The sequence below is a fragment of the Arabidopsis lyrata genome, assembly GCF_000004255.2.
Source record: "Arabidopsis lyrata subsp. lyrata unplaced genomic scaffold ARALYscaffold_7, whole genome shotgun sequence".
Classification (NCBI taxonomy): Eukaryota; Viridiplantae; Streptophyta; class Magnoliopsida; order Brassicales; family Brassicaceae; genus Arabidopsis; species Arabidopsis lyrata.
This window is the reverse complement of record NW_003302549.1, coordinates 6699279-6726074: the sequence shown is the minus strand read 5'-3', so window position 1 is coordinate 6726074 and position 26796 is coordinate 6699279. Positions and strand designations below refer to the sequence as shown.

The 26796-nt window shown below is 36.3% G+C and overlaps 8 protein-coding genes across 10 annotated transcripts; 3 read left to right on the top strand and 5 right to left on the bottom strand.

The window, feature by feature from the left end:
- The first annotated feature begins 365 nt into the window (after positions 1-365).
- Positions 366-3310, top strand: LOC9303646 (inositol oxygenase 4). Its single transcript, XM_002869571.2, has 11 exons — positions 366-620; positions 849-990; positions 1138-1219; positions 1363-1567; positions 1761-1820; positions 1922-1974; positions 2154-2276; positions 2399-2468; positions 2564-2642; positions 2729-2810; positions 3052-3310. Exons 1-11 carry the CDS (start codon positions 590-592, stop codon positions 3076-3078), a joined length of 954 nt encoding a protein of 317 aa, XP_002869617.1. The 5' UTR covers positions 366-589; the 3' UTR covers positions 3079-3310.
- A 469-nt stretch (positions 3311-3779) lies between these two features.
- On the bottom strand, positions 3780-7344 carry LOC9303645 (ATP-dependent 6-phosphofructokinase 3). The gene is given in 13 exon segments (XM_021017786.1): positions 3780-4216; positions 4432-4586; positions 4681-4726; positions 4819-5084; positions 5174-5303; positions 5391-5459; positions 5532-5585; positions 5675-5833; positions 5917-6054; positions 6132-6194; positions 6288-6327; positions 6444-6490; positions 6894-7344. Coding segments are annotated over 13 exon segments (1470 nt in total). The 5' UTR covers positions 6996-7344; the 3' UTR covers positions 3780-4015.
- A 100-nt stretch (positions 7345-7444) lies between these two features.
- LOC9305688 (cytosolic sulfotransferase 3) lies at positions 7445-9874 on the bottom strand. Its single transcript, XM_021017952.1, has one exon. It carries the CDS (start codon positions 8604-8606, stop codon positions 7617-7619), a length of 990 nt encoding a protein of 329 aa, XP_020873611.1. The 5' UTR covers positions 8607-9874; the 3' UTR covers positions 7445-7616.
- A 637-nt stretch (positions 9875-10511) lies between these two features.
- LOC9303644 lies at positions 10512-11598 on the top strand. The gene is made up of 2 exons (XM_002869570.2): positions 10512-11063; positions 11181-11598. The coding sequence occupies exons 1-2, from the start codon at positions 10858-10860 to the stop codon at positions 11428-11430; spliced, it is 456 nt and encodes a 151-aa protein (XP_002869616.1). The 5' UTR covers positions 10512-10857; the 3' UTR covers positions 11431-11598.
- LOC9303643 (arginine--tRNA ligase, chloroplastic/mitochondrial) lies at positions 11428-15960 on the bottom strand. 2 transcript variants are annotated; one of them, XM_002867525.2, is made up of 18 exons: positions 15804-15960; positions 15452-15522; positions 15232-15371; positions 15066-15141; positions 14847-14948; positions 14541-14756; positions 14344-14424; positions 14132-14215; positions 13897-14001; positions 13620-13798; positions 13365-13449; positions 13075-13261; positions 12907-12976; positions 12657-12726; positions 12486-12575; positions 12038-12106; positions 11840-11938; positions 11428-11727 (listed from the first exon to the last, which is right to left on the bottom strand). In XM_002867525.2, the coding sequence occupies exons 1-18, from the start codon at positions 15922-15924 to the stop codon at positions 11617-11619; spliced, it is 1956 nt and encodes a 651-aa protein (XP_002867571.2). In that variant the 5' UTR covers positions 15925-15960; the 3' UTR covers positions 11428-11616. The 2 variants fall into 2 exon arrangements, with proteins under 2 accessions (XP_002867571.2, XP_020873369.1); XM_021017710.1 differs by having other exon boundaries at positions 15452-15526; positions 15804-15935.
- Positions 15961-16279: 319 nt separating this feature from the next.
- LOC9303642 (elongation factor P) lies at positions 16280-18931 on the bottom strand. 2 transcript variants are annotated; one of them, XM_002867524.2, is made up of 11 exons: positions 18572-18931; positions 18398-18428; positions 18286-18299; positions 18133-18183; positions 17780-17849; positions 17553-17619; positions 17376-17443; positions 17053-17176; positions 16862-16901; positions 16676-16743; positions 16280-16596 (listed from the first exon to the last, which is right to left on the bottom strand). In XM_002867524.2, the coding sequence occupies exons 1-11, from the start codon at positions 18797-18799 to the stop codon at positions 16584-16586; spliced, it is 774 nt and encodes a 257-aa protein (XP_002867570.1). In that variant the 5' UTR covers positions 18800-18931; the 3' UTR covers positions 16280-16583. The 2 variants fall into 2 exon arrangements, with proteins under 2 accessions (XP_002867570.1, XP_020873680.1); XM_021018021.1 differs by lacking the exon at positions 16280-16596 and having other exon boundaries at positions 16707-16799.
- Positions 18932-19347: 416 nt separating this feature from the next.
- LOC9303641 (arabinogalactan peptide 13) lies at positions 19348-20339 on the bottom strand. Its single transcript, XM_021018180.1, has one exon. It carries the CDS (start codon positions 19659-19661, stop codon positions 19482-19484), a length of 180 nt encoding a protein of 59 aa, XP_020873839.1. The 5' UTR covers positions 19662-20339; the 3' UTR covers positions 19348-19481.
- Positions 20340-22231: 1892 nt separating this feature from the next.
- On the top strand, positions 22232-26211 carry LOC9305686 (subtilisin-like protease SBT3.18). Its single transcript, XM_021018185.1, has 8 exons — positions 22232-22755; positions 22959-23117; positions 23203-23876; positions 23981-24048; positions 24185-24433; positions 24534-24648; positions 24799-25012; positions 25094-26211. Exons 1-8 carry the CDS (start codon positions 22386-22388, stop codon positions 25675-25677), a joined length of 2433 nt encoding a protein of 810 aa, XP_020873844.1. The 5' UTR covers positions 22232-22385; the 3' UTR covers positions 25678-26211.
- The last annotated feature ends 585 nt before the right edge of the window (positions 26212-26796 follow it).

Genomic DNA, 26796 nt, shown 5'->3' with positions numbered 1-26796 from the left:
TTTTGGACATTAATGTCCGTTTAGAATTATATTTATCAACCATAAATCAGTTTCTAGACTGAAAACTATTCAAAGATATTTTGGTAAACGTCATCTAGTTAAATCCCAAATCACAACGTATATTCAATCCATATAAGCAAAAATAGAAACTACCGATTCTTATCTAAATTGATTAAAACACAGTCAAAACAATAGCACAAAATCAGTCAAAAATAGCAAAAATTACACCAGAAAAATCAAATCACTGACTGATCATTAATTTCCTTATCGTTAACTTTAGACAATACAAAAAAAAGGAAAAAAACAGAAAGTCGTTTCTGGTTTGGATAAATATAAAAAGTAGTTGTTTAGGGAAAATACATAATTCGTCAATAAGGACTTAGATTTTCTCCAAATATCAAGGAGGGGAATTGTCTCATAATCCTTATCCACCACTATAAATACCGTAAGTCATAAATAAACTCGTAAAGTCTTCATCGCAAAAGTATATATAATCAAAAGTTATTTTCTCTCTCAATTAAATCTAAACCGTCGTAACCATTCTCTTTCGTTTTCGTTTCTTCTCTTTAAAAAACCGTTCTTCGAAAAGATGACGATCTCTGTTGAGAAGCCGATTTTTGGTAAGAATCTATTCCCACGATATTTGGGAAAAAAATGTCTCTATCAAGATACGTATTATTTTCCGGCTAAATCAACGATTTTCTAGGAAAACAATGAAGTTTTTTTCCTCAAAAATAATGGATTTTGGGCTACCACAATAAGTTTTGGGGAAAATATTCATGAATCTTTTTTTTTCTTCTTTTCGAAATTATATACTATATTTTACAAAGATTTGTTTTTCCAAGTAGAGGAGGGTTCTGCATTCAAGAAGAGTGGGGACAAGATCGGAGAGTTCAAATTGGACGGAGGATTTTCGATGCCGAAAATGGACACCGAAGACGATGAAGCTTTTTTGGCACCTGAGATGAATGCATTTGGACGTCAATTCAGGTTTTTTTCTTTAATTTTCTTCCAAATCTATAAATTCAATTCAAGAATATTTAATTAAATCAAATCGAGTTTTTTTTTTTTTTTAGTATTTGGCCGGATCTAGACCTTGACTTGATCCATAACGTGTACATTGGTATTTGGTCGCAGGGACTACGATGTTGAGAGTGAGAGGCAAAAGGGCGTCGAAGAGTTTTACAGATTACAACACATTAACCAAACTGTCGACTTTGTAAGAACTCTTAAATACTAAAACTAGGGTTTATGTTTTTAATGACAATCTTATTAAAACTTATGTGATCCACGTAGAATATGTGTCTGTGTCATAATCTATTTCATTAGTAAAGAAAAATAAAATAATTGTGAATTCTGTAGGTGACAAAGATGAGGGCTGAATATGGAAAATTAGATAAAAAGGTGATGAGCATTTGGGAATGTTGTGAGCTTCTTAATGAGGTTGTGGATGAGAGTGATCCAGATCTCGACGAGCCTCAGATTCAGCATTTGCTTCAATCCGCGGAAGCAATCCGCAAAGATTACCCTAATGAGGATTGGCTTCATCTAACCGCTCTTATTCATGGTAAATTTTGTTATAATGTAACTCATGGTCTTTTCTATGAATTAAAGTGTTTAGACTTTTTGTATTATAGAAAATTTTAAAAGAAATATGATATGTAGATCGCTTTTTTATTTATTTATTTAAGCGATTGAATTTTATACACCTAGTTGTGTAATCTGATAAGCTTATTTATAGAATTTATTGAATTTTTCAGATCTTGGAAAGGTTATTACTCTTCCACAATTCGGAGGACTTCCTCAATGGGCTGTTGTTGGTAATTCAAGTTTAATTTTGTGAATAATATATTAATTATGCGAAATATATGCGAAACATATGCGAAACTAATCGTTTATTTCCTTTCACAAAAACTTACAGGTGACACATTCCCTGTTGGCTGTGCCTTTGATGAATCTAACGTACATCACAAGGTACATAAATGATACAATCTCATAAATTGTTGATAAAAATTAATTTATTAATTTTGTTAAACGTTCTTTACATACTTAAAATATATGATTTTTATTACTTTCTCATGAGTTTTATACCCAAAACAAGCAACAATTAAATAACATAAATCATATATTTACATTGTTTCTCTTTTCTGCAGTACTTTATAGATAACCCAGATTTTCACAACAAAGCCTACAACACTAAAAATGGGATTTACTCCGAAGGATGTGGATTAAACAATGTCATGATGTCTTGGGGCCATGACGACTACATGTACCTGGTAGTTAATTGATTAATACCTTTCCATTGTTTAGTAATGATTTTCTTACAAATTTTATCAATCTTGATTATTGTAAAGGATCAAGTGATTTTATTTATAAGTGTTAATTAATATTTTCGCAGGTTGCTAAAGAAAACGGAAGTACCTTGCCGTCTCCTGGACAGTTTATCATACGATACCATTCCTTTTACCGTAAGCACTTCAACTAAAAATATATGATTTTAGCAACATTATAAATTTGTAACTATGAGTAAAGCTTATTTTATAAATTAATCGAATATATGCAGCATTGCACACGGCTGGAGAATACACCCATCTTATGAACGAGGAAGACAAGGAGAACCTGAAGTGGCTACACGTTTTCAAGTAATTACATTATCTCAAACATGATTAAGTGATTTCTTCTTTCTCTAAATAGGATCTCTAATTGGTATATATGATTTTTATTACAGCAAGTACGACTTGTACAGTAAGAGCAAAGTTCATGTTGATGTGGAGAAGGTCAAGCCCTACTACATGTCTCTTATCAAGAAAGTGAGTATATATTGCATAATGAAAGTATATTAATAATTATTTGAAAGCATTCATATATATATATTTCTTCCACAATTCGGAGGACTTCCTCAATGGGCTGTTGTTGGTAAATCAAGTTTAATTTTGTGATAAATATTTTAATTATGCAAAATATATGCGAAATATATGCGAAACATATGCAAAACTAATCGTTTATTTGAAAGCTGACTATATATTCTTTCTTCTCTTTTTTGATTTGCAGTATTTCCCGGAAAACTTGAGGTGGTGAATTCGGTGGAGGAAAAGAGGCTATGAAGGAGTAGTCGTTTTATCTACTTATAAATATTTTTACACATTGTCGAGTTAATCTGAATCTATGGTAATTGTTATATTATATCTTATGTTAATTATATATTCAGGCTGTCTCTGAATTGTAATTACAATCAACCCTCGTGAATGCTAAAGAGTTTGTCCGTTGGGGTGATATAAGATCTTAAATAATGAAGTTTATTTATAATCCATGGACCCATGGTATACAAATTGTGCAATGTAAAGTAAACAAAGTTAAATTTTGTGCAATGTAAAGTAAACTAATCGTGTGAATGGAATAAAAACTGAAAGAAAACACACAAGTGTACAACAGTACTACTGATACATCAATACGAACAATGTCATGTCCTTAAAAGCTCATACACACTCAGATAGGGAATGTTCAAATTTATCTCGGTAAAGACCTTTATTGCAATCTCGCTTGGTCATGGATGATGATGATCCTTAGCTACATAGCAAGCATGTTTGGTACGTAATTTTCTATCTGACGATGATAATTTTCTTACTGTCATGAAGGATTCACCATGTTAGTTGAAAGCAAGAATTTGAATATTTGCATTTTGATTTTAGTCCCGCACATTTTTAATGTTTTAAATAGAAAAATAATCATAATCACATTCACATGATGATCATGCATTGACAAATACTATGGACCCTAGATGATTATAATCAATATAAGCTATTAATTTTTATTTTTGTATTCGCAGAATGTAAAATCGGATAGATGGAACTTATTTATATATCTGCTTCATCATGACGTGGAAAATTACAACATGAGGCATCTATGTTGTGCCAAAAAGGGTAAAACCGTCAAAACCCTTTTATTTTACTCCTACCTAAAACTTGTAACACCATTTGAAAACGTCAAAGCTTATGTCGTTGTTCCTATGTTCAGGTCACTTGTTGATCTCTTTGGTGACTGGAGGAACATCGACCGTGCCATTGCAGTTGCCATCGTCCAGGAGAGCTGACATCGGCTTCTCTTTATTATCAAAGACATCTTTGGGGCCCAAGAAACTCGGCTGGTTTGTCGAAGATAGTAGCCTTGCCCACATCCTGTCTGTGATCACCACATGGTTCTGTTTCTCCGTTATCCTCTGCAACATCACAGCCGAATCGACACAATGATGATGAATTACATGCAAATGATGATAAATTGATGATGATGATAATTTTATAGTAATAAGGTATAAGGATAATGATTATAACGGTGATGATAACAGATGAGATGACATTATGATGGTGCTCTGTTTTTCGATTGCCAAACCGATGTTTTGACATCATTAAAATATAAATCGGTTTTGTGACTTACGTAGAAGGGTATGTAGGTTTGTCGTCCGTTCACTAAACCACTGATATAGCCAGTGTATCCAGCCATTGCACCGTGCACTGCACTCTGAGCCAGAAGTGTACAATAAACATTGTCTGACGCATTGCTGGGAACAGCTCGAATCATGTATGTTGGATCTGAAATTAAGACAAGAGAAATGATCTAAGAATCAGAAAAACAATCAAGAAACTCATGGTGGAGAGAATGAAATGCAAGAGATATGAGTTGTACCTATGTACTTGAGGTTCATCACCATCTTCTTCTGATTAAAATGATCCTACAACCGAGCAAAACCAAAATTTAAAAGTAGGTGAGTTTAGTCTGATTTTACATGAATGTTTGATGCTTTCTCTGTAATATATGGTTTACCTTGATGCTTTGTGACAGCCAAAGACCAACATCTTTAAGAAGTTTGTTACCAGATGCATCCTTGAGTGTCATAGATTCCATGCTCTTCGACATTAGATCTTGTCCTGCACCTTCTGCAATCACGAGCACCATGTGACCACTCTCCTTGAGCCGTTTCTCTATGTACTCAAACAGCCCGCCTTCACCTTCCAGGTAAAATGGTTACTCCGGAATCAAACAGCAGTCCACATCTCTGCTTGCTAGAGTCGCGTACATCGCTATGAAACCTGTTAAAAGAGTGCATGCCCTTGTGAGATAATCTAATAAGAGAGCTTGAAAAGGCGAAGAAGAAGAAGTAGAAGAGTGAATCACTCACCGCTGTAGCGGCCCATAAGCTTGACAACGCCAATACCGTTCTCTATACTCTCCGCTTCCACATGTGCTGCGTTAATAGCTCGTTGAGCCTCTTCTACAGCTGTGTCAAACCCAAATGATTTGTCTATCACCTGCACAAACACAAAAGTCAAGTTCTCAATTTCTTCACGTAAAAAATACAGCTCTTCTATAGAGATGAAGTAGAAAGGGATACATACAGGTATGTCATTATCGATTGTTTTCGGGATTCCAACAACTGCAACTTTCAGGCCACGTCGTCTAATTTCCTACATGGTTACCACCAAAAGATCAGTAAATGCTGAAATTGTACAAATTTGTAAGGTATAAATGGAATTTACCTCAAATATAACAGATGCTCCTCGCTGAGTTCCATCTCCTCCTATAATGTAAACCTGAACGATGAAAAAAAACTACATCAAGAACGAGTTTTTATATACTTTTGGAACAGAACACTGTGTAAAGAGGTGGTGGATATCCAAACCTGATTGATTCCTCGATCTTGAATGCTGTCAACTATCTTTGTGGTATCGTGACCACCTCGCGAGGTCCCGAGGATAGTCCCTCCACGCTTATGGATATCATTTACGACTTTAGAGTCCAAGGAGACAGTATTCTTAGCATAAAAGCCTCTATATCCACCCTGAAAAAGTCTCAAGCATGAGAAAATGAAACAAAGACCGTGTTTGTTTTGGTATAAAGGAGATTACAATCACAAAAACTTACATCTATTCCCAGTATTCTCTTCACTCCATACATATAAGATAGACTGCTCACAATTTCTCTAATCACGGTATTAAGGCCAGGACAAAGACCTCCACAGGTAACTATGCAAGCATGCACTTCATCAGATTCGAAGTATACCTACAGAGAACTAAGTCAACAACAGATCCTGTTGAAATGGAAAAAGGACTTTATAGCAATTCGACAAACGAAAAAACCTTTTGACGTGGCCCGGCTCGTCTAAAATGAATCCCCCTTGGGCCATCCTTGTGAACAACGATCTAAACAACAAGGAGAAGAGTCAATAAGAAAAACATGAGCTCTAAATTCTCAGGCTGCCATGGATATTATAGAAAGCTCCAAACCAAATATACCTTTTGAGGAACACTATCATCAGCATCAACAAAGTATTGCCTGAAAATTCCAAAAAAAAAAAAAAAACTCATGTAACAACTGCAAGCTAATGATTGAATCACCATAGAACATAATTAGGAACCATAGTCACCAAAACATCTGTGAAAAGAACTTACTTCACCACTGAGTATGCTGGATTGTCTTGCAATGGATTAGGATAAGTCTGCAATAACATAGAGCCAAAAGAAATTTACCATTAATCAAACTAAACCATCATTTGATTCTAACATGATAATGACTAAAAGTCTAAAACCATGTCACAGATTTTGATCCAAGTTCATAATTTTTGAGACCCAGATACAAAAGATCCCTCTTTTTTCCTTGGGCTATCTTATACTAATCAGAATCTGAGAAATTCATTTCGTCTATCTAAAGTTTCCAAATAAAAAAAAAAACTAAACAGTTATCAACCAGCTGAAACTGATACACAAACATGCACAAATATCTACCTATATAGTTAAAGTTTCAATCTTTTGCAACAGTAAAGCTCAAAAGCTAAAGTTTTAGTCAAATCAGATCAAAAAAGAAAAAGACCAGAATAAGAGATCAAGAGTTAACTAACATACAGGAAGATCAGGAAGGTAATCGGAGAGATGAGGAACATCTTCTAGAACATAACCACAAGAACTATTGATGATCTTCGGTTTGCTACTTTCCACAGTACTCATAACGACTCACGAAACAGAGGAACAACAAACTTCAGGGGAAAAGTCTTATAACTTAATTAAAAATCGAATTTTTTTTTTCTCGTATAGAGACTTTGAACTCGTCAACGACAAATTGAATACGAAATCAGGAAGAAAGATGAATCAAATCCGTAGATGAAAAACAAGGCGACCCTTTTTTATAGGATTAGAGAATTTTGACCATTGGAGTCGGTAAAACAAATCAAGCCAGCTAGAGAGAGAGAGAGAGAGAGCGAGAGAAAACCATTAAAGGTATTAAATTTGTACGGAAATGGTGGTTTTGGTCACTGCTTTGGAGACTATTGATCAAACATGTGGCGGGCTTTGACGGATTTTGCCGCAATAATATTGGAGAGTGTGTGTAACGACGACGACTAGTACAAGTCATTTGGTCGATATTGGTTTCTATTTTGTTACCTTTTATTGATTTTTTCCAACTGTTGGTTACATGATCAAAGGATAAAGCCATAAAGGTACTTATTGTTACAATGCATTTCAAAGGAAAACACAAACAACACAACATCATTCAGAATTTTAAAGCCATGCATCAAAAGGGTCACTTATTAATTATTAATTTATTACAATGCATTTTCAAACCAAACCTCAGAATTCCAAACCGGAATCTTTGAGTTTCTCCTTCATGATCATGTCGATTTTGTTACCCATTTCCGGAGTTAGATGATTCTTCCAATCACCAACTATCCCTTTGCGGAAATGGTTCTTGTACTCTATGCCATTGATTGATTTTCCTGTCTTGTTCACATCCAAACTGCTCAGGTTAGGCAGAGAACACATCTCCAAGATCTTATCTATTGATCCATTCCTTTCTTCTTCCTTAGAAAATGGACAACCCAAGAACTCTGCAAGTTTCTTGATCTGACCATGAGGATCTGTTTTTATTTCATCGTACCTCATGAAAAGCACTTGCTTTGGCTTTTCCAAGCTAGCTTTCCAATAACTCAGGATATGGTCCCAGAACGGACCAAACAAGCAGACTCCGCTGCAAAAGGACTCAAACATAGACTCAAGAATGGTTCTGTCCTCTTCTTTATTCAGACTCCTGCAAACGATATGCCAACGTGACACCAGAGAATCCTTCGCGTCCCTGCAAATGTAAAGTACCTTGCAAGGAGAGTCTTTGAGAGCTACTTGGAGCGTATTGAAAGGCGTGTGAGTAGAGAACAGCCTTGGAGATGATGATGTGAGCTTGGTCAAGTCCGGTGTTTGGGTATCGCGGTAAAGATTCATCTCAAGGACAGGTACGAGGTTGTGAGGATTGTTGGATAAAAGAGGATGGCTCGTAGGATCATCAGACGAAGGGTTCTTTGATCTCTCAACGAGCGCAACTGTGAGTGCCTTGAGCCACAGGGTGCCGCATTTTGGGTACGATGCGACGATAGCATCGGTGTCTTGAGGCTTAAAACCTCTCTGGAAATTGAGAACGCCTTGGAGAAAGTTGTAGTAATACCAAGAACCTTGGTACTTGCAGAGGTTTCGACCGAGGTAGGCTTTCTCTGAAGGAAGTGAAGAGATTAGAGTCTTTGTTTCTTCCGTTAAGTCTTCGTCTCTCATCAAGTTCATCCACTTCTCCATTTTTCTTTTGTTTTTACTTTTAGCTACTTCTTTTGAATACAAATTGTGTGTTTGCTTCAAAACCCCTAGGCTAGCATCACTATTTATATTAAAATGTTAAAATAGTTGATCCAATAAAACGTTTACACATCACTTTTAAGTTTTAAGATATTTATTTTGTATAGTTACGAACATGTATCTCACGAATCGAGAGGCAATGACGTAAAAGGAAGAAAGAGAGAGAGAGAACGTGGTAGGGGCAAATAAATCAGAAATTATGAGTGCATGTATTCTTATACTAGAAGTGTAATACATACAAGAAATTAATTTATTCTACTCGTCAAAAGTATGTCTTCCTATAACTAGCTTAAACAACATATAATTATACCTTTTACGATAGCTATAAATTTAAAATTTTAAAATAAAATCTCTCTTGTTTGTCTATAAGATAATAGCACATTAAAATCTAAAGATTCTAAAAGTGTTTTTTTTTTTTCCTGCTGCGAAGGACTCCATTCACTTTCCAACTAGAATCTACCATCGATTCTTATCTAAGTACCTCAGCCTTTGTCTCAGCCTGCCCGAATGGTCATTTGATGATTCAAGAATATACAGTGTCCAGACCTATATCACTTTAATCGAGAGTGTTTATATTCAAACGTACATGACTTAGCAATGTCAGCATTAATATAAATAATCACTGAAACATTTTTTTTTTAATAATGCAGAATTTTATATCATAGATCATTTCCTATCGCAAGATAATGTCTTAGTTGGATTACAGGTTCTAGCAATCTGCAGCTTTCATTTTTATTTTTAAGGTGGTTACTGGCTAGTTTAAGTGTGACGTAACCATAAGAGAATTGTTCCATTTTAGTTTGTGTGTTACTACTAAACGTTGGTTCCTTACTAAAATAGTTGGCGGGAAGGGTAATTTTATTGGCCTACACTTCTCTGCTATTTAACCAGAGCTTGAAAAACAAATATAGATGTGACACAGTTCATAAGAAAATATACAAAATTGAGGGAACAAATTTACTTAACATTTTGTAAAATTTACGTGTATATAGAATTTATCATTAGCTTACAATTTTTATATTCATAGAATTATACAACACCACAAATGCATAAAATCATCATTTATAATTAAACCATCATTTAAAAATAAATAGATGACCATACATAACATGTTAGGGTAGATGCGACGGTACTAAACCAGAAGAATTAAGACTAGATTGTTGGATCGCAATTAGAACTCACGGAAAACGTAGGCATGTCTTGGAGAATAATTATTTACATGACATCATTGATAGCATAAAAAAAACATGCTAAAGTAATAACGTTCAATGGTCATCATAATTACCAGCATTTACCTTTAAAGTAATCACGACAATTTCAGATCAATAATGTAATGCAGTAATGGTCAACATCGACTCACATTTCAGAATGTTAAACTCATCTTCATGGTCTTAATAATGTGCGGTAATTGTTCGAAAGACCAAGACTTAGAGACTTGGGACTAGACATCATGCACAACCATTTTCCCCTTTTTTCGAGAACAGTATCGCGATTCTACATTATCTCACCCTTGGAATGTTGGATTTCAAATAAACCAAACCGAAATAACCAATTTTAAAAGCCAAACCAAATAGGATTTAGATGAATTACTCTTTCTATATATGACTGAATTCGAATTTAAATGGAAAAAAAAAAAGACAATCCAAAATTTACAAAACCCTATATAAAACCGATTTTTATGTGATCAAGATAATTGATCAAAAAGCCCAATCCGAAATTCGAATTCAGTCGTTCATAATATTATTATTCAATTCGAATACGGGATCAAGATAAAAGAGTCAACGTTATGTTTTTATGCAAGGCCATAGAAAAATAGAGTACATATAATTGATAAGTTTGATAGAAGAAACAGAGTAAAACGTTATCCATAGGCCACAGCTTGCACGTAAGTAAGACCTATACATTATTATCGTTTATTCGTTATCCTTTTTTTCTCTCTTACTAAACCGTATCTCTTCGCTTATCTACAAGCATTTATGTAATCCTCTCTTTCTTTCTATATAGATAGCAAAACACACCTTAATCAAAAAAAAAAAAAAAAAAAAAACTAGAACAAAACACAAAACATCTCGACAAGAACTCTCTGTTCTGTTCTTATCGTTCAAGAAACCTTTTCTTGTTTTCCTTTTGGTTAAGACTTAAAAAAAAAGATCAATTCAGAATCCAAACATAATTGACAAAAGAAGCAGAAGAAATGATCATTCGAGATGGTAATCTGATTTCGACAACAAAAGAAGAAGGTGGTGTTGTAGGAGTTTCAAAATCCTCGGAAAAAGAACCATCTTCATCTTCATCGTCTATCTCTATTTATTCATCTGATTTAACAGAGGATGCTTCTTCTTCTTCTCCAAATGGGCCTTTTGACGACCTATCAGACCTAATCTCTCAGCTCCCTTTCACGTAATGACTTTGATCTTTTATCTCACTGTCCTCTTTGATCGATCTTATCTCCATTGACTCAAAGTCTTAACAATTTGTTTTCTTGTTGTCTTTTTTTTTTTTTTTTTTGGTTTACAGCCACGTCAAGAAAGGAGGACTTTCAAAGTATTATAAAGGCAAATCTCAGTCATTCACATCTCTAGCAACTGTCACAAGCTTACAGGATCTTGTGAAGAGAGGATCAAGAACGAAGTCATGCTGCAAAAGGGATTATTTATATGGACCAAAGGCCACAATCTCCATGAAAGCCACAAGAACATCCTCAAGTCATTCCAATTCAAGATTAACTTTAAAACCATTTCATGATTCACCAAAATCAGTTCAATGACATGACAAAACAACCTTCTGGGTTCAATTTAACATTGTATTCATTTGTATACAAGTTTGCCCAAGCTAAATGAGAACAGAGATAATTTAGGGCTAAATAACACCTTTTCACTAATTGTGCAGAAAAATTGTCAAAACGAGTAAAAAAACACTTGTCTTTTAGGTCGTTCAATTGCGATGTGATGCATCAAATCTTGTAAACAGGAGTGATTCCAAGAAGGTGGAAGCATTTCCGCATAACTATGGCCGTTGCTTCACAAAGTAGGAGACGGCTTGTCTCCTCTGGTGAACCATTGACCTGCGAAAGTTCATGTTTTTAAGTGAGATCAAAATAATGGTGGTTGATTATGCAGCTATGCGGTTTAATATCAAGATTTTAAATAGAAATGTAGAATCTTGTGAATGCACACCTGACAATTGGAGTAGAATCTGGTGTAGTGTTCAGATAAATTGTAGAGGTACTCGCACAGCACGCTCGGTAACAAGTTGGTGCAAGCTTCCTCAACCGTCTGCAAATCGTTAACACATGAATTGTGCAATTGTTCATTTTGTTGCCGAGAAAAATGAAACCAAATATGAAACAAGTATCTAAAGAGAGCATGTGTTACCTCAGCAAATCGAAGCAAGTGAAGCCCCAGTGCTCGTTCATCTGCATGATCCAATGCTAGTTTTCCTGTCTGCAATGAATCAGATGTTGAAACATAAGAACTCCTATCATACTGCGTACGGTAGGAACTAATAACAGTCTCCGTAGATGTTCGACGATCCATTTATTATGAAAATGTGAAAGATAGTACAACCAAGAAAATAGAAAAGACAAAATAAGGCTCAGGGTGTATATAAATGAATCTTGAGACTCCCAGATTTAAATGCTCACTAAGACACTGGTATTAAGTTAAAAGTTAAAACACATCTGGAAATTGTTTAAGCTTTCAATTTCAAAAGAAATAGATTATAATGTCGCATTTCCTTGATAGAGACAATGGGAAGTTTCAGGTGCAGCCAAGAGGAACAAAGAATAAAATTAAGTGATTCATGTTCATGCAGCTAAAATACCTTTCTCAGCTCATCTATGTCTTTGCCAGACTTTCTGATGATTGAACAGATCCGAGCATGGGCGTAAAGAAGGTAAACGGCTGTATTTCCCTGCTCATGACATGTGATCAATAAGGTTGTGTAAGTGACTGCATAATGCAAATATGTAAACTAGGTGGCAAATTCCAGTACCTTGTCATTAAGCATTTGATCAAAGCTGAAAGTATAATTTGTTAATCTGTTGTTCTTCAGGTCAGCATACCTTGAAGAAAATTAAACAAAACCGCAAATTAGCTTGTAGAATGAATATAAGCCAACTGTCAAAGCATCTGGCAAATAATTCCATCATAATTGAGCGGCCTTAATTACAAACGTCACAGAAAACCAGAAGATACTGAATAGAATTCACTATCATCAGCAGTAGAATAGAGATGATACTAACTTTACCGCACCATATCCAACTGCCTCAGCTGTTTGGTCCAGTTCCTCCGGTGTCCATTCTTTGTCCTTGCCTAAACAGAGAAACAGCATATAAGGATTAATAGACCAAATAATAACTGAACAAGTGAATGGTTCAACAATTAGAGAGTGCTGAGACAAAGTTAGATACCGCGCTCAATAAGGGCAAGTTTACTGCGAGTCTTGGCCTCATCTAACAAATCAACTAGGCGGACTACATCTGTTGCACGAGTTCTAAATCGCTTGCCATCTTCCCCGAGGACGAGACCAAAACCAACATGGTTAACTCTAGGGTAAGTTTTATCATTGTCTGGAAGCCAACCTGCTTTTCTGGCAGCCTAATTCAGAGTAACATGATAGCTACAGTTACGACTGACAGTTTCAATCAAGACACAACATTTCACAAGACGTCAAAAACAATAAAATATACATCAAACCTACTTTGAAGAACATATTAAAGTGCTGCTGCTGGCCAACATCGGTCACATATATAATCCACTCAGCTTTCTCTTCATTGAGCCGGTACCTGGGCCAGACAGAATTCAGCACAAGCAGACAATCAATTGAACAAAATGCAAGTTCAGATCAAACTTCAGCAAATATAGAAACGGAGAGTCATTATATATGAGTTCTATTTTCAAAATATCGCTACTAAAATCCGAATTTCATGGAATAATTAACATAAAGATAACCCACCAAAGAGCAGTCAGATCTGTTGAGGCATAGTTAAAACCACCATCACTCTTTACAACCATGAGTGGGATGTCAAAGCCTTCAAGGAAAATCACACGAGCACCTTCACTTTCTTCAACCAATCCCTTGCTATTCAATTCCTCAATTACTTTAGCAATATAAGGGTTGTAAAAGCTTTCTCCCTGTCATGAATTGAATCAATGTATTTTTCTTTACCCATCCATGCATCTCTTTTCCATTATATCTCAAATAATGTAGTACAGGTCAGCTATTTCTTTACCTTTTCTTCAAGCTCAACTCGAAGGCGTTGGTAAACCTTGGCAAACTCAGTTCGGCTGATGTCACAGATCTTAGCCCAAGCCTTACGGTAAACAGGATCACCACCCTGCACAGTAGAAAGGAAAATATTGGACTAGTGAATAATTTAGATCTTGCAACCAAAGGCAGCTGCAAATTGAGACACTGCGAAACAGAATAACAGACCAGTGATTTTGGTAAAGAGAATTTTTATTTACCTGTAGACGGACCACAGCCTGTTGTGCTCTTTCCTTAAAGTCCTCATCCAGATCAAATTTATGTTTTGATGCCTTGTAAAACACCTATCAAACGACATCTAAGGTTAGTAGAAACTATATTGCTTTGGTTATTCACACAAGCATATTATGCCAATATTGCTACATAATAAAATTGTAAAGCTTGAGAGGTCATATGATGGAAGGCAGCTGACCTGAAGATCTCCAATTGCTGTCTCAGTCACACTATCTGTATCAGGAAATTTCTCAAAGAGGTACTCAATTAGCATGCCAAACTGCAGAATAAAAGCAGCTTTTATTTCTCTGACAAATATTTGGAATACAATAATTACAAAAAAAGAAAAAAAAAAAAAAGGTTAAAAAACCATTTGAAGAGCAGAAAAGTAGCTACCTGTGTTCCCCAGTCACCAACATGGTTTCTGCGTAGAACTTCAACATTTGAGTACTCGAGCATGCGAGCTAGCGTGTCACCAATGATAGTTGATCTAAGATGACCAACATGCATTTCTTTTGCAATGTTGGGAGAGGAAAAATCAACTACAGCTCTCTTAACGGAAAGAGTAGGTGCCCATGTGTCAACTCCATTGATGAGCATATTTTCAATACTCTGCGGATAGATAAGAAAACAGTTATGCTTAACATATACTATTATTTATATGAGCACTAGAAAATGACTATAGAAATACAACAGGAGTACCTTAGCCATCCACTTAGCTGATAGTACAACATTAATAAAGCCAGGTCCAGCTACAGAGCATGATTCCACCATCTCAGAAGTAGGGAGACTCTTAACAAGGGCCTATGTGAGAACAGAATAAGAGTTAAAGAACAAATACAAAATAGGATAAGAATCTGCTTCACGACATACAAGATACAAAAAGCCACGAAATTCAAAAGACAATCCATATAAACCAACCTGTCCAACAGCTGGAGGACCCTTGAACTGAGTACCCTTTCCTTTAATTATGGACCATAGTCCCATTGCATTGTTACTGCAGACAACAATATGATGAAAGAATCAAATTCAACAAACGGAAAAGAGTTTAATTGAAGTTCAATGAATTAAATAAAAGAAGGAGAACCATTGGTAATCTCCAAATTTTCCAAGAGCGGAGGCAGCCACCAAGGGCTCAACACTAGGTTCATCAGGAACCGTTAATTTTAGAGACACATCAAAGAGCTTAGCGAGTTGGCGTTTTAGATTTCCCGTAAACTCTTCATTCTGTCATTAGCACTCAAAAAATCAGTCATGTTATATTTCAAAACTTTCTCGTGGATATAAAAACAAAACTGCTGACTTACAGCTGCCATGGTTGCTACGGACTTAGCTTTGGTTGCGAAAGCAAATCTCCAAGCCGCTGCTCTCAATTTTTCTGACTAGGTTACAAAACCACATAGCGAAATCAGTACACGCAAATAGCAAACAAAGTATCATTTCAAGTGGAAAACAAAATCAGAATATGCTAGCAACAAAACAACTACAAGAAAAATGGACTTGCACTGCTAATAACAACAATCTAATCTCACAAATATTGCAATAGAAATGTTATTCAGTGACCTAAAAACTTAAGAAGCAAACGGAGAAATGTAGGCAGAGCACAGATAACAACAAGTAGATGGAACGAGAGATAAGAGCTCGGAGAGAGGATTTTACCAGTCGGAGAAGAAGAGAAATAAGCAAAGTGATGATGGGACCGAGAAAAACGATTCAAGGAGAAGAGAGAAGACGGCGGTGTTGCTGTGACCGGAAAAAGGGTTTGGCTTAATATTGCCATTGCCAATTTTCTATCTCTCGGCCTTTTTTTTTTTTTTTTTTTTTACTTAAAAAAAAATTTGTAAGGAAAAATTTGGTGCTGGGCCGAAAATTAATAGAAGGCCCAAGATAGTGTCTGCGATCGACAAATCGTTGAACATTTGGCGAAAGTTCAACAAACCAACGAGAAATTTACTTACAGTCGTCGACCCGACTGGTCTAAACCAATAAAAGCACGATTTACGGCAAATTGGCTATTGATGGCGGTTGTGAGTGTAGCTATAACCGACCAATAAATGCTTGCGATCTGGTCAGCAATTTGATTTAGATTAAACTTATTCAACCCGCTTAATCTCTGAATAACCGGACCGATCCTCGATTCAAACTCAAAATATTTATTTTAGTAAAACCAGATTCGTGCTAACACTATATATCACCTATCTTAGGTTCGTTCCAAGCGTTCTACAACGCAAAAAGGTTTTCTAAGAACCTTTTATGAATCTGTAATCTGGAAGGAAAACTTCACGTATAATTTGTAACACATTAAGCAACGCAAGTCTCAGAAGCTCCGAGATTATGACAACTGGAATAATAATAAACACTAAACCCCTAATCTTTCTATCAAATGCTTCTCAACTTCACCTCCACAAGAGAAGCATTCAACGACTACTCAAAAGAGTTTCATTTGTTGTCCCTGTAAGAATGCAAGAAGAAAACTAATGTGAGCAAACAACAAACTGTGTAATAAATTAAAGCCATGACTTAATTAATACCTCTTAACAAAAGAGTCATCCTCAGTGTTTATCACAATCTTTTCACCTGCCTCGAGATAAGATGGTACCTGAGGTATTCAAGGTGGAACCAAGAGTTGTTATTTTGGTAGTTAGATGAACCAGACTAGTTCCTGATCGCATGTAGTTTGGAGATCAAAGTTGCAACTTCCCAGAATGAGTACTTACCTGAATAGTGGAACCATTATCCAGGAGCGCTCTCTTGTACCTACAATTTAATAAGGCGTTTTCTCATATAACTTATAAAAAAGATTGATTCATGGTGTTGAGTAAACAATGGTACATGTGCAAATCAGTAATATGTTACACGCATATACTGTATAGATAAATAGCGTTACTGATGTTTTTAAAACACATACCGAGGAGCTGATGTTAGGCCTTTCATGGGATCTTGTGTTTCTACAACTGTGCATGTAATATGCTTAGGGATAGATGCAGATAAAGCTCTTCCATCATACAGCTGCAACTGAACTTTCATTTCCTCTGTCAATCACGAGTAAATAGCAAATATGTTAAGTATTTCTAGCACATGCCAGCTAGGATTCAGCAAAACAAACCAAATTGGAAAAGAAAATCCTCAAAAAATGACTGCATTGCTCTCAGATTTTCTATATTGGTGTGTAGACAACCATCAACAAAGGATTCAAAGCATGACATGCACTACGAATGAAATCATACCAACCTTTTAAATATACTGCAGCTTTGCCAAATATGTCCAGTGGCACTTCAACTTGTTCAAACGTATTAGGCCTGTTGGATATACATAATTAAAGAAATAATGTTTAGCAAACTCAAGGTCCTACCGAATGTTTAAGATGATATAAAACAGGTAAGGAGATTACACAAAAAATGGACTCACTCAATCAGAAATGCAGTATCTCCCTCTGTATACAAACACGTGAAAGATTTCTCCTCAACAAAAACTTCTGCAGGAAATTGATGCAAGCAATCAATACCACATCAAAATAATCGACCTATCCTACAATGCTAATAGCAAAATGGTTAGAAAACCCAAAAATAACAAATTTTAGTAGGTAAGAGATTAATTAACACTAAGCTATGAATGCTATGGAATAAGCAACATACTCTCAACCGACTCCTCAGATCCAAACCGTAAGTTAAGCTTATTCCCAGTGTCAACATCACGAAGCTCAACCTGTTTCCCCAAAAGAAGAGAGATGCAAATGTTGAGGCTAAGAGACAGAATATCAACAAAAAAAATACGTTATAAACGATCAAAACATTAAACTGTTGATCGCATAAAACAAGTCAAGAAGCAGAGGCTAAGATAAAGGGAGACCCGTATTTAACAATATGGTTCTCAGCATGAATCAAATTCTAACTCACTTGAATAATCACTAAATCAGGATTCCTAAGTTGGTAGTTGGTACTCTCACATAGAATATGAAAATTCCGACATTTCGAGTAGAGATTAATACCTGTATGGAAGCTCCTCCTCTACCTTGTTGCTTATGCTCTGCTTCTACAACCTACAACATAAAAAAAAAAAAAAAAAAAAAAGATAATTGGTGTTTCTCAATCCGTAGAACTAAAAAACTCAAGATATAAAACAAAATGTCCAAATGACTAACCCGAAAAGTACGTCCTGAAGGTGCAACGATCCATCAAAATTGAGTGAAATCATATACTAATCCAAAAACGTTGACATGTATAATCAAAAGGAGTAAACTTCAAAAACCAAACCTGTTCGTTCAATCACATTCCCTGCCCTTAGCTGAAAAAATTAAAAACCCAATAAATCAGAGGACACAGCTAATCTTTACTCGTGTGAGCTCAAAACAGTTCAAGAGCCCGCAATAATAATTATTCGCTAATCAAATGAGCAATAAACTTTTTATCTCCGCAGTTAAACTTTACCTGAATCGCGTTAACTTTAACACCGCGGCGTTGCACAGCAGACCACGGGGACTGAAGCGAAGGTGTTTCTCGGTAGCATCCACCGGCGGCGTTAGGGGTTGATGACAACAACCGGCTCAAAGAATACAGTGATCTCCTAGTCGTTAGTGCTCCGGGAGAAGTGGTATTAGAGAAGGTGAAGAGAGATCGAACTATTGAGATTCTCTTCAAATGGTGCAGCCCTCTCATCTCCGTTTAACCCTTGCAATCGGGAACTGATCGAGAAAACAATTAAAAAAAACAAGACGGTGTCGTTTAAAATGCTGTCGCAAGGACGCCGTTAAGACAGAACTTATGGTTTACTTCGTCGTTTTGATGCTGATGATATAAATCGCATACACGCCGTTAAGAGAGAAATAATGGCAACGGCGTTGTTTCATGAGCGACAAGACGGACGAGGCCTTCTCAATGTAATGGGCCTTAAAAGTAGCCCATTTCACTCATAAGCTTTTTTATTGTAAGCCCATAATTATTATGAACAAAAGAAAAATCAATACCTTGAAGTTAAAATTATATTCATACTACTTTTCTTAGAAGATGTCATCATTATAAAGCTTACAAGTTGTTTGCTTGTTGTCCCCTCCCACTATAATGCTTTCAGATTAAGATTTCAACTAGTTTAATCTCTTATTTAATCACCAAGCTACTGAATTAATATGACTACCACTAACAACAACTTATGATTGTCAAACTAATTTCTTTTCCTTTTTTTATGATTTTGTCAAAGCTAAGGTGAATTAAAAAAAGTGATAGAGATATTTTTATTGATATTCAAATGTGGAAAATCTTAGAACAGTACATAAGAAAGAAAAACAAAAAAAAAATCAAGAATATGGTTTTTATCACATCAAAAAGACAAAAACAAATTTGTCTAGAAGAGAAACCCAAAGGCCAAAGTGGCTACAGAGGCGAAGAAAGCCGGGATGGACAAAGAAGCGTCGGAGGTAGGACTCGGAGCGGGAGCCTCCACCGCGGCAACCTGTTGCACAGTAGAAAAAGCCATCGCCGCCACCAAAACCGCCACAAAGAGTCTCATCTTCATTGCCTCCATTGATTTATCTCTAAGTGGTTCTTGAGAAAGCACAAAGAGATTATATGTTTAGTATTTTGTGGTGTGTTCTGATGTGTTGTGACTGTGAGTTATATATACACATGGATGCATGTAAGGCCAACTGTGTAACTAGCACTTTACAGTTTGATTAACACCAACACTTAATCATTTTCGAATTGTTCCAATTCTTTGTAGTTGGTAAATAAAAGTACTATACTATCACATTAATCTCTGTAAAGCCAACTGAGATCTTAGTTGAAAAATAAAGAAAAATAAACAGTTGGAAAGAATAGTGCAGCCGATTTAAGTTGTGATATTGTATTTTGTTTTTCTTGGAGAAATGGATATAATATGTTGGTTCAAAGATTACAGTTCAAAAGGTAGTATTTTTCAAATAATACAATTCATTCTAGGAACGTTTTCTTTAATAAAAACTAAAAAGAGTGAAAGAAATAGTAAACTGTTTGGTTTTTTCTGTGACGGTCGAGAAATGAATAGAAAATAGATAAGAGAAGCAATGAGCTGTTTGGTTGGTTGTTTCTTTGTAGGTAAAGAATATGGAATTTGATTGATGTTTCCATGTGCGCTCAGTTATATAATTGACTCAATCCATTTATCCCCCAAGGCCCCAATTATTGCTCAATATTCGATGAAACAAGAACTTATAAGTGTGAGTTTTCATTTTGTTAGTCAACATATGAATTAGGTATTGAGCAAGACTCTTCAAATATTTGAGCAAGAAAAAGAGAAATGGAAAACCATGAAATTCTCCCATTCACACTAACAATAAACAATTAAGCTTCTTTCTTGGAAGCCAAGAAACCAAAAACTCACCAAACTAGAGACCCAAGAAAATTAGCTTAAACAACATCGTCCTTGATCTTCGATTTTATTATATGTGGAAAGAAAGCTGGGAGATTTGATAAATGTTTAATTGACTATTCTCCCGTAGAACCTCAAGTTTCTGAGAGTACATAAATTTTAACACCAAAACCGAGTTAGCTACTTTCAGTACCACCTAAACTTGATGATTAACCCAAAACTCTCTTAGTCTTTACTCAATTTTCCCCCAGAAGGTATGAACAAACGCAAAACAAATCAAAGACAACACCATTTGTCTTAAACATTTCTAGGTAAAACCTATTCAACGATGTTTCAAATGCAAATGAAACAAAAAAAATGATGCTCTATTCATCAAGGACTAGACTATAAAAAAAAAAATCTAGACATATTCACATGCATACAAACTGTAATCAAGAAACAAGATTCGATTTTCGCCAAATTGCAAGAACTACCGGAAAAAAAAAAACAGAGTGATTACAAAAGGAAAAAAAAAAAAAAAAAAAAACTTATACAAAGAAGAGAACAGGATAGAGTTTGATTTTGATCACTCAAAATGCAGATGAAAGTGATGCTGATATGTAGCAATGGAAGATGAAGAGGAACCATAAACAAAAGCGTGATCACGATCGTCTTCGTCGGTTTCAGGATAGAGCAAACCTGGAGAAGGAAGACATAGAAAAGTCAAGAGACATAAAGCGAATCGACCCAATTGATGAAGCGGGAAGAAGCAGACTAGCTCAAGCATCTCGCGGCTGCTTATACGATCGGACGGTGGGATCCGTCGTAATCGCTGCCAAATCTCCGCCGACAAATGAGCTACGGACATAACCGTATGGCCGTTGAACACCATGTTTGTACACTGTTTTTATTCACACAAAACTGTAACTGGATGATGATTCCGTGATTTTCGTCGGATTTGTCTGTGTTTGTGTATACAAATGCACAAAGGTCGGGGTTTTTTCTAGATCTTGCCACGTTGACTTCCATGTTTAATCAACATCATCATTGATCGAATAGTGCCTAGCTAATCCATTTTTTTAGTATTTTATTGATTAAACAACTAAAAAATAAAAAATGAAGCCTTTGTTGTGTTAGTGGTTGAACAAAAATTTAGGCATTCTACACCATATTTGGTTTCGATTCTTCAACAATAAGAATTATTGCAAATTATTATAAGTAAACCTACCAGAGATCTCTCAATATTAGTTCCTGTATTTTTGGGTTTTGTTCTGTAGTGAATTGATGAAATATTAATTCTTTGGAAGAAAGTTTTGTAGGAATGTTTAACTTCTAGTAGAAGTAAGAATGATGGGACTCGCAAGCTACCGTCTCTATAGATTTCACCTTACTCCATTGAGCTACACTCTCTATAGGTTTCACCTCAGTCGCAAGTTACTACTCTTTGTTCTAATTACAACACTACAAAGGAACGTACATTTAGCTCTAATTGATCCCTAAAAATTTGTTATAGCTTTAATGATAAAAGGTAAGCTATACTATTTAACAAAAATGGAAACATCTTTCAATACATGCCTATACTGTTAGTGTAATTAAACAATCTAGGCATCTATCTAGTAACACGTATAGATCTTAAAGTGAGAATGATGTGGCTCGTGAGCCTATGTCTTGTTGAGTTTGTCACAATGATTGACTATGCAATACATTATTATTAATATAATTAAGCTTGAGTTTGAATTAGTTAGTTATAAGAATCCGAGTGATTTGTAGCAGCAATATGTCAAGCTAGATCTTTCTCAAGCAGTATAACATCAATGGAAAGATTTCTTGGTCGCAACTTTCTTGCTCTTACATTAATACTTCACTCAATTCAAGCAACAACATCAATCTCTCATGTAAATCACTAAAAACCTAAACCTGTGCATGAATATCTATTCATTTGCAGACTATATTCTTGATTATCTTTGGCATGTTTTCCAGGTTTACGTTGTATATTTAGGCGCTAACCGGCTAAAAAACGCTGCTTTAGCTTCAAACCACCACCTTCATCTTCTTTCCAAAGTCTTCACAAGGTTACCTTCTTCAAAACTCATCTCTTTTTTTTTTTTTTTTGAACCAAAACTCATCTCTTTAACAGTCCTTTTCTCTTCTCGGTCAATAATCTCGTCCGCAAATATTTGGAGATGTTGTTGTAGCAAAGAAGATGGGAAACAATCGATGTTGTACAGTTACAACAATGGCTTCTCAGGCTTCTCTGCAAAACTCAACGCATCACAAGCTACTTCTTTAGCAAGTAATACTTCCATCTTTACATTATGGCGGCAAAATTATTCTCATCTTTAAAGAAATCGGTTTGGTTTTGGTTATCCTTGACTAACGATCGTTTTTGCGGAACCAGTTCCATTTCGTTCAGTTACACTAGGACCGGTTACAAAATCGATATTAATAAGAAAATTAGAACGGAGACCGGTTTTGTTAACCGGGAAATTGTTATAGAATTGGACCAGGTCATAACGGTTTTCAAGAGCAAAAGCTTGAAGTTGCACACAACAAGGAGCTGGGATTTCTTAGGTCTCGCCGTTGACTATCCCCGTCGTACTCCTCCGCCGCAGCTCGCCTATGGATCCGACATTGTCGTCGGAATATTCGATACTGGTCTTTTGTTTTTCCCCAACTCTTCTTTGTTTCAGGGCTCTCGATGTTAGCATTTCCTTGAATACTTTTGTTACTTTCAATTTAGGGATTTGGCCGGAATCGGAGAGTTTCAGGGAACCGCCGGAGGCAAAATCCATACCTTCGTCGTGGAAAGGAAATTGCGTCGGAGGAGAAGAGTTCAATCCTTCCGTACATTGCAATCGAAAATTGATCGGTGCTCGATTTTACCTCAGAGGATTCGAAGAGACATATGGACCGATTGACTTTACGCGAGATCCTGAATACCGATCGCCGCGAGATTACCTCGGTCACGGCACACACACAGCTTCAACCGCCGTTGGATCCGTTGTTCGCAACGTCTCCGGCTTCTCCGGTTTGGGACGCGGCACTGCTCGTGGCGGAGCTCCGTCGGCGAGGCTAGCAGTGTTCAAGACGTGTTGGGGGAAGGATCTGGAAGGTGTTTGCACGGAGGCTGATATCTTGGCAGCTTTCGACGACGCGATCCACAACGGTGTCAACGTGATTTCGGCCTCTTTTGGCTATTCGCCGCCGTTATCTCCGTTTTTCGAGTCGAGCGCAGACATTGGGGCTTTTCACGCGGCGGAGAGAGGAATCAGCGTGGTTTTCTCTGGCGGAAACGATGGCCCTGATCCCGGTGTTGTTCAGAATGTCGCTCCTTGGGCAGTTTCCGTCGCAGCTTCGACAGTTGATCGGAGTTTTCCCACTAGAATTGTTATCGACGGCAGTTTCACTCTCACGGTACTCACCTTAAATCCTGAAGTCAAAGTCAAATTACTGAAAGATTGATTCTTGTTAGTCACAGAATTTAAAAGAACAAAACTTTGAATTAATCAATCTTTCAGGGTCAGAGCTTGATTTCTCAGGAGATCACTGGTACATTAGCTCTTGCAACAACGTATTTCAATGGAGGGTATTTGCTCAAAATTCTTTAAAATTTGTATTCAAAATTCAATTCATGTCACTTTCTATACAGTTTTAGAAGATACTTGCAAATTCGTAGCTTATTAGCAGCATTGGTGTATGACTATAAGGACTGATATGTGCAGGGTTTGCAAATGGGAAAACTGGTTGAAGAAATTGGCCAATGGGACAATAATTCTGTGCTTCTCTACTTTGGGTCCGGTTCAGTTCATTGAAGAGGCACAAGCTGCTGCCATAAGAGCGAACGCATTAGCGCTAATATTTGCAGCCTCACCAACCAGACAGCTCGCTGAAGAAGTAGACATGATCCCAACAGTTCGTGTGGATATTCTTCACGGGACAATGATCAGGAACTATCTTGCTCGTTTGCCTACGTAAGCGACACTACTCGGTTATGCATTTTGTTTCCATGCGCCAAGCTGATATATGATTATAGAAAATAAACTCATTAGATTCCTTTGGTGAAAAATGAAGAGTGCCAATTTTGAAAATTGGACCGAGCAAAACGGTTATTGGAGAGACTACAGCACCCTCCGTTGCATATTTCTCTTCAAGAGGACCTAGCTCACTATCACCTGATATTCTCAAGGTACAATCATCTAATATTTTGGTTCACTTAGTTTGTTGCATTAAGTTGTATGTTTGAGAATGCAATTGTGTTGAAGTATTTGAGATATAGTACGTTTAAACAAGAACCAGATTTGACACTTTAGTGAATATTGGTTTTTGGTGTGTGCAGCCAGATATTACAGCGCCCGGTATTGGGATATTAGCAGCATGGCCTCATAAAACTCCACCTACACTGTTACCAGGAGACCACCGATCTATTGAGTGGAATTTCCAGTCGGGAACGTCAATGTCATGTCCTCATGTGGCTGGAATTATGGCTCTTCTCCAGTCAGCTCATCCTGACTGGTCACCTTCTGCAATCAGAAGCGCTATCATGACCACAGGTTCTACTTCTAATAGGCCCTCTCACATGTTGTTCTTACAAACATATATCTGATATTGATCTTTCTTCATTCCGTTTCCAGCGTATACAAGAGACACAACCTATGACTTGATCCTCTCTGGTGGGTCGATGAAGTCCACTGACCCGTTTGATATTGGTGCCGGGCATATAAACCCTTTAAAAGCCATGGACCCTGGTCTGGTTTACACTACCAGAACCGAAGAGTATGTGCTCTTCATGTGCAACATTGGCTACACGGACCAACAAATTAAGTCCATGGTTCTCCACCCAGAGCCTTCCACAACATGTCTTCCGTCTCACTTGTATCGAACAAATGCAGATTTCAACTATCCGTCTATTACCATACCGAGCTTGAGATTCACCAGGACAATAAAACGCACTTTAAGCAACGTTGGTCCAAACAAAAACACAGTTTATTTCGTGGACATCATTAGACCCATGGGAGTGGAAGTTGTGATCTGGCCGCGGATTCTGGTGTTCTCGAAGTGCCAACAAGAACACTCATATTATGTTACATTCAAGCCCACTGAGATTTACTCTGGTCGGTATGTATTTGGGGAGATCATGTGGACAGATGGGTTACATCGAGTTAGAAGTCCGTTGGTTGTGTTCTTGAGCAACGCTAGGCCTTCTGCAAGCAGTTGAGAAAGACATGTAATGTTGGGCTCACGTTGAAAGATGGATGTGTTGTCATCGTTTTATCAGAAGATATACTCTGGTTCAAACCAAAGTTCCCCGGGAACAATAAGTGAAGAAAAATGTAAAAATAGACGCAATGAAAAAGAAAATTTGTACTGTGATTAAGCATTTGTAATTCACAGACGCAATTTACGATCATTGTGATGATCTTTGTTTGGTTTGTTTTTTTGGATTTCGTTTGAAGTTCGGTTTTGGTTTTTACTGAAACCGTCTACTATGAAATTGTAGGTCGGTTTACATCCGGTTTACGATTGAGATTGATTATTACCTAGGAAGCACGGAATCTTCGTCGGAGGTCCGCTTCCCGCTTCGGAATCTTAGTCGGAATCGGAAGCTCTTGGAAGCTTTCGGAATCTCGCTTCCATCGCGTTTCCAAAAATTCAACTTTGGAAGCTCGTTGGAAGCTTACGATTCCGGTTTGGAAGCTTGCGCTTCCATTTTATAAATTCAATTTTACAAATAAAACATGAAATTATTATTTTTAATCAAACAAACTCAAACTAAAAATTTTGCATACTAATCTTTGTATTTTATTTTTAACAAAATCATGTTTAGAAAATAGCAATGACATGAATCTAATATGTGAGAGATATTATAAATGATTAATTAATTTAGATTAATTTCGAGAGACTTGAGTTTGATCATATTTTTACCTATAATATACATAATTTGAAACGATTTTGTTTGATGTTATTTAAAAAAAGAATGAATATAGTGTTATAATTTTTTTCTTGAATTATTTGATTTTGTTTGTTGTAAAAATTGGTTTAATTTTTAAATTTAGTTTTTAAAATTTATTTATTAGATTTATGGGGTTAATATAACTTGTAATATCATATAATGTTTAATATATAGTTATATATATATATATACATATATATATATTCTTTATATATATTATACGCTTCTATCGCGTACCGCTTCCGTAAAATTTTCTAAAAAATCGCTTCAGCGCTTCTAAACGATTCCGTTTCCGCGTATCCGCTCCCGTTTCCATGCAACATAGATTATTACTTGGTACGATTGATGAACCCATTTCATTTTCACAGTCTAAATTGAAAGTTG